Source organism: Dromiciops gliroides, chromosome 2 (assembly GCF_019393635.1).
Source record: "Dromiciops gliroides isolate mDroGli1 chromosome 2, mDroGli1.pri, whole genome shotgun sequence".
In the NCBI taxonomy this organism is placed as follows: Eukaryota; Metazoa; Chordata; class Mammalia; order Microbiotheria; family Microbiotheriidae; genus Dromiciops; species Dromiciops gliroides.
In genome coordinates, this window is record NC_057862.1 from 44,500,530 (window position 1) to 44,506,246 (window position 5,717).

At 38.7% G+C, this 5,717-nt stretch overlaps 1 protein-coding gene across 1 annotated transcript; it reads right to left on the reverse strand.

The window, feature by feature from the left end:
- Window positions 1–244: 244 nt before the first annotated feature.
- Window positions 245–499, reverse strand: LOC122739948 (NADH dehydrogenase [ubiquinone] 1 alpha subcomplex subunit 3-like). Its single transcript, XM_043981675.1, has one exon. The coding sequence runs from the start codon at window positions 497–499 to the stop codon at window positions 245–247; it is 255 nt and encodes an 84-aa protein (XP_043837610.1).
- Between the last annotated feature and the right edge of the window lie 5,218 nt (window positions 500–5,717).

The window sequence follows — 5,717 nt, forward strand, 5'->3', positions numbered from 1 at the left end:
TACAAAATTAATTATTTTTAAAACTTTATTTTATCTCTTCTAGGAATTCTATTTAAATTTGTGTAAAAGTTAACTAGCTAGCTAGCTAAATATAGATATTGAGGTATTGTTTATGGATATTTTGGACATTTTCTTATGGATTTTTTTTCTTGATCATCCTGGCCACCATAATAGCTTTTTTTTTGGGGGGGGGGATAAGACAAGGACATCTATTTGGGGGGAAAGGGGAAAACAGATGGAAGGTTCACAGATTCTTCAACCACTGGAGGGAAGGACCCTGAGGATCCTGAGGGTGGCTTGGGATGTCAGGCATGTTGCCATCATCTCGAACAGGAACAGGGTAGTTGTAAGGTGTAGCTTGGTTGATCATGGTTGCATACTTGGTATAGGGGCTTAATGAAGGTAAGAGCAGAGCCATAGTTCTGATGGCGAAGGACACTGTCAGCACTGGCTCCTTGGACCAGGTCTCCTTCGGGAACCAGCCTAGTCTGCTCGCCATGTTGACCGCTTTCCCCGTCACTGCCATAATAGCTTTTTATGGTGGGATTCTTTTTTTTTTCTTTTTCTTTTTGCCTGTTCTCCCATTCTATTTCCTAGCTTTACATTTTATGTTCAGGTAGGCCTCTGTGTACTGAGGAAGGGAATGTCTGGGCTGGTCCTACTGTTACTTCCCTGGGTTACTGAGTATTGTGTTATTCCAGGATCCCAAGGACAGCTCAAGTTGGAGACCTATAAATTTTCAGTGCTCTCAATGTGCTCCAATTCAGGACAAATCCTGATTTCTCTTCTCCTGGTATGAACTCTGCAAATTTTTGCCCTGGGTTTGGATCTGATCAATATAGCAATGGGCTTGCCCCAGTTGGAGTTCCAGAAGACTGTTATTGGACTTAACTATTATTGGCTAGATGTAAAGCTCTATTGGTTTAGAATGACAGAACTGTAGGTTCCCCTTTGGTCTAAGATTCCTGTTTATTCCCCTGCAGGCTTCAAACTGAGTTGGAAACTGGAAATGAGACTTGATTCTGCTCTTGGAGTCACAACAATACAACTGCTGCTTGCCTTTGAACTTTCTTCTTGTTTGGTCCATAGCCTAAAGAACTGTATCTGCTCCTCAGTCTGGAAGGTCACTCCTAGGTGGGTCCCCTTCTCAGTAAACCTTGGATCTGTGACCCAGAATTGGGTATTGAGCAACAGAACTGCCAGTTGTCAGCTATTCCTGCTCCCTGCACAAGTTTAGGCCCTTCAGGCATGGATAAGTTGTGATCTCTATCACTGAAAAGAATATCCCTATTGATGAAATTCCAGGTCCATAATATATGGGCATTAAGTTAAGAATTCCCTAATTGTGTATAGTACCTTGTAAAACACAGTAAATAAAGGTTTTTTAAAAAAAATTGCTTGCTAAAAAACTCAATTAATTCAGTTAACTTTCTCCTCTAGGGTTGAGTTCTTGCTTTCAAGGTTGAGAATTCATTGGTTCTACTGAATCCTACTTAGTGTGAGGGAACAAGAATTCAGAGCAATGTAACTTGTGCACTAGTTTCTAGTAATTGTGCTTGTTGAAATTGAAATTTTAAAAATACACTACTAAAGTGGTGGTGGTGGGGGAATCAGATTTTACTTCCTCTAACCACTTCAGGTGGGACAACCCAGCTCTGATGTTTCTTGGCAGGTGGTTAATGGTAGAATGTAAACTCTTTGAGGGTGAGGACTCTTTTGTCCCCAGAGTAGTGACTGAGACAGAGGGACATTTTAAAAATACTTGTTTAGTTGTATCAATGTGTCCAGCTTGGTCTCTAGATAATCAAATCCTTCTTTACACATCCATATTTACATCCTGGCTGTGTGCCTCTGTGATGCTCAAGCAGCCAGTTAACAAGTGAAACAGTAAACCCAACTGGTTGCTTGGTATGTCCTTAGGCAAAAAGCAAACAAGAATCATGGTTTTTAAAATAAATTTCATGAGGTTATCCTCCCTTTTCATAAATAGAATTCAGTTTGAGTGTGGTCTCTTTGAGAATTCAAATGGTTTTTTACTTCTTTGGGGGGTATTTTCTGAATTAATGATAGATTGGAAGGCTTTCCCCCTTTTTCATTCTGTATTTTTTTGGGGAAAATGGAAGTCAAATTCCAGCTGGCCCATCTACATTTCAGAACTATGATATTCCCCTTATATGTCACCCTTTCCCCTTTATAACTAGCAAACCCACCAATCCCATTTGGTCTTTTACCTGTGGTCACATTGTGTCTGTGTTTTTGTTTTTGTGCTTTTTTGGGGCAATGAGGGTTAAGTGACTTGCCCAGGTTCACACAGCTAGTAAGTGTCTGAGGCCAGATTTGAACTCAGGTCTTCTTGAATCCAGAGCTGCTGCTTTATCCACTGTGCCACCTAGCTGACCCCTGTGGTCACATTTTTTTCAACCAAACTCCAGTTGTTCAAAATTCTCCTCAAATGTGTCCCTCTCTAGGGAACAGAGGAAACCAGAGAGAAAGCCAGGAAAAAGGCCCAATGAGTATTTTCCATATTATATAATGCTTATTCAATAACCAGACCAATCAGAAATTTCCAAAATATCACATCATCTGTGACACTACTTCTGGAGTTCCCAAAATGATCAGGAATGTTTTGAGCATTAAATCTATGAAGCCCTTTGGAGGGTTGTCATCATGTCAGGTCCTCGCTGGGTAACACAAAGACATGTTAGCTCATCAATTTGCCATGTGTCTCCTTACAGCAGACAAGCAAAGTGTCATTTGGGGACATCTAAGTGCATCTTGCTGAGATGGTCCCAAAGATACTGGCTGTATGTTGTCATCCTGACCCCACCCTTAATGTTCCCTGTGTCATAAAAGACCAAATGTACTAAAAATTTCCCTGCTAGACTCTTTTGCAAGGTTTTGGTGAAGGCTGATTATAATTTTCCAATTATACAAAGGAATTCTTTATGACTCTTATTATTTCACAAAATCATTCACCAGGAAACATCAAGACAAAATGAAGAAACAATCAAAAGAAAAAAAAACATCAGCCCCTCATATTTGTGTCTGAGGTTGTCTGGAAAGAAGTCTTTTAGTCTTCTTAGTTAGCTCTTAAGACAGAAGGACTCTGGCTTTGTCTAGAAGTTTTAGGAGATTCAGTTGTGTAATGGTTCATGTGGATCATAAAATGGCGGAAGTTAATGCCATCATCTTGATATTGCATGTGTAACAAGGTGGCTCCCACTTTCTCCCACTGTAATATTCATTTCTCTTTTTTTGCATTTTTAAAAAATGTTATTTTATCTTCTGTTTGTAGAATTTTATTTTCGCAAATTACATGTAAATACAAATTTTGACATCAATTTTTCTAACACTTTGTGTTCCAAATTCTCTTCCTCCCTCCCTCACCCCACAAGAATTCAAGCAATTCAATACAAGCTATACATGAGCAGTCATGCAAAACATTTCCATGTTATCCAGGTTGTGAAAGAAAACAGACAAAAACAAAACTTCAGATAAAGGAACTAACAAAAAATATGCTTCAATCTGTATTCAGACACCATCAGTTCTCTATTTGTAGATGGAGTGAATTTTTCATAAGACCTTCAGAGTTGTCTTGTATCATTGCATTACTGAAAATAACCAAATCATTCACAGCAGATCATTTTACAGTATTGTTGCTATTTTGTATACAGTACATTTCACATTGCAACAGCTCATGTTGGTCTTTCCAGGTTTTTCTGGTAGCATCCTGCTCATCATTTTTATAGTAAACTACATTTATATAGCACTTTAAAGAGAGATTTCCTTTCAGTAAACCCATGAGGTTTATTCTTGCAACAACAGTAATAGATAATATTTATATGGTACCTTATACATGACAAAGAATTTTCTTCGCAATAACCCAGAAAAGTAAGTATTATATGTTTTATCATCATAAATCCATCCTCATTGTCATCGATCAATCCCCATCTTCATCCAATCATCATCATCTTACATTACTCTTGCCTCAGCTTCAAAATTTTTTCATAGTTACTGTTGTTAACTGTTTCCCTCCATCCTATTTCCTTCCCCATGATATTTACTCTATTTTCTATATTTTTTCACTTCAAAAAGTGATTTGCTTCTGACTCCCCCTCTCCCAATCTGCCCTCCCTTCTTTCACTCCTCTCTCCTTATCCCCTTCCCCTCCTACTTTCCTGCAGGATTATATAGATTACTCTGCCCAATTCAGTGTGTATGTTATTTCCTCCTTGAGTCAACTCTGATGAGATAAAGGTCTTTGAGCCAATTCTGATGGGTATAAGGCTCCTGCCCTATCTCTCTCCTCACTCCATAAGCCCTTTCCTGTTTCTTTCATGTGGAATTTTACACCATACTACCTCTTCTCTTCCCCCTCCTCCAGTGCAATCCTCTTACCACTCAATTTTACCCTAAAGATGTCATCATGGGGGCAGTTGGGTGACAGAGTGTACCCACCCTGGATCCAGGAGGACCCGAGCCCAAATCTGGCCTCAGACACAAGACATTCACCTACTGTGTGACCCGAGGCATGTCACCCAACTCTGATCACCCCACCAAAAAGATAAACAAAAAATAAAATTTTTACAGATATCATGCCTTCATAATCAATTCCCTCCTGTGCCCACTGTCTACATTTATTTCTATCATCTGTCCTAATACTGAGAAAGTTCTTTATGAGTTAGACATATCATCTTCCCATGTAGGAATGTAAACAGTTTAACCTTTTAGCATCCCTCTTAATTTCTTTTCCCTGTTTACCCATTTGTGCTTCTCTAGGGTCTTGGATTTGAAAGTAAAATTTTCTATTCAGTTCAGATCTTTTCATCACAAATACCTTAAAGTCCTCTTTTTCATTGAAGTCCCATTTTCCCCTGAAAGACTATACACAGTTTTGCTGGGTAAATGATTTTTGGTTGTAATCCCTGTTCTTTTGCCCTCTGGAATATCATGTTCCATGCCCTTCAATCTTTTAATGTAGAAGCTGCTAGATCCTGACTGTGGCTCCACAGTACTTGAATTGTTCCTTTCTGGCTGCTTGCAAGATTTTCTCCTTGACCCAAGAGCTCTGGAATTTGACAAAAATATTCCTTGTAGTTTTCATTTTGGGGTCTCTTTCAGGAGGTGATTGGTGGATTCTTTCAATTTCTATTTTACCTTCTGTTTCTAGAATATCAGAGTAATTTTCCCTGACAATTTCCTTGAACATTGTGTCTAAGCTCTTTCCTTGATCGTGGTTTTCATGTAGTCCAGTAATTTTGAAATTATTTTTCCTAGGTCTATTTTCCAGGTCAGCTGTTTTTCCAAAGAGATATTTCGCATTACCCTCTATTTTTCTACTCACTTGCATTTTTTTTATTGTGTCTTGATTTCTCATAAAGTTACTAGCTTCTATTTGATCAATTCTAATTTTTAAGCAATGATTTTCCTCAGAGAGCTTCTATACCTCCTTTTCCATTTGACCAATTTAGCTTTTCAAGCTGTTGCCTTTTTTCATGACCCTCCTGCATCACTCTCATTTCTCTTTCCATTTTTCCTCTACCTCTCTAACTTTATCTTCAAAGTCCTTTCTGAGCACGTCTATGGCCTGAGACCAATTCATATTTTTCTTGGAAGCTTTGGATGTAGGAGCCCTGACATCACTATTGTTTTCTAAGGGTGCACCTTGATCTTCCTTGTCACTAAAGAAATTTTCTATGGTCTGCATCTTTCTCTGC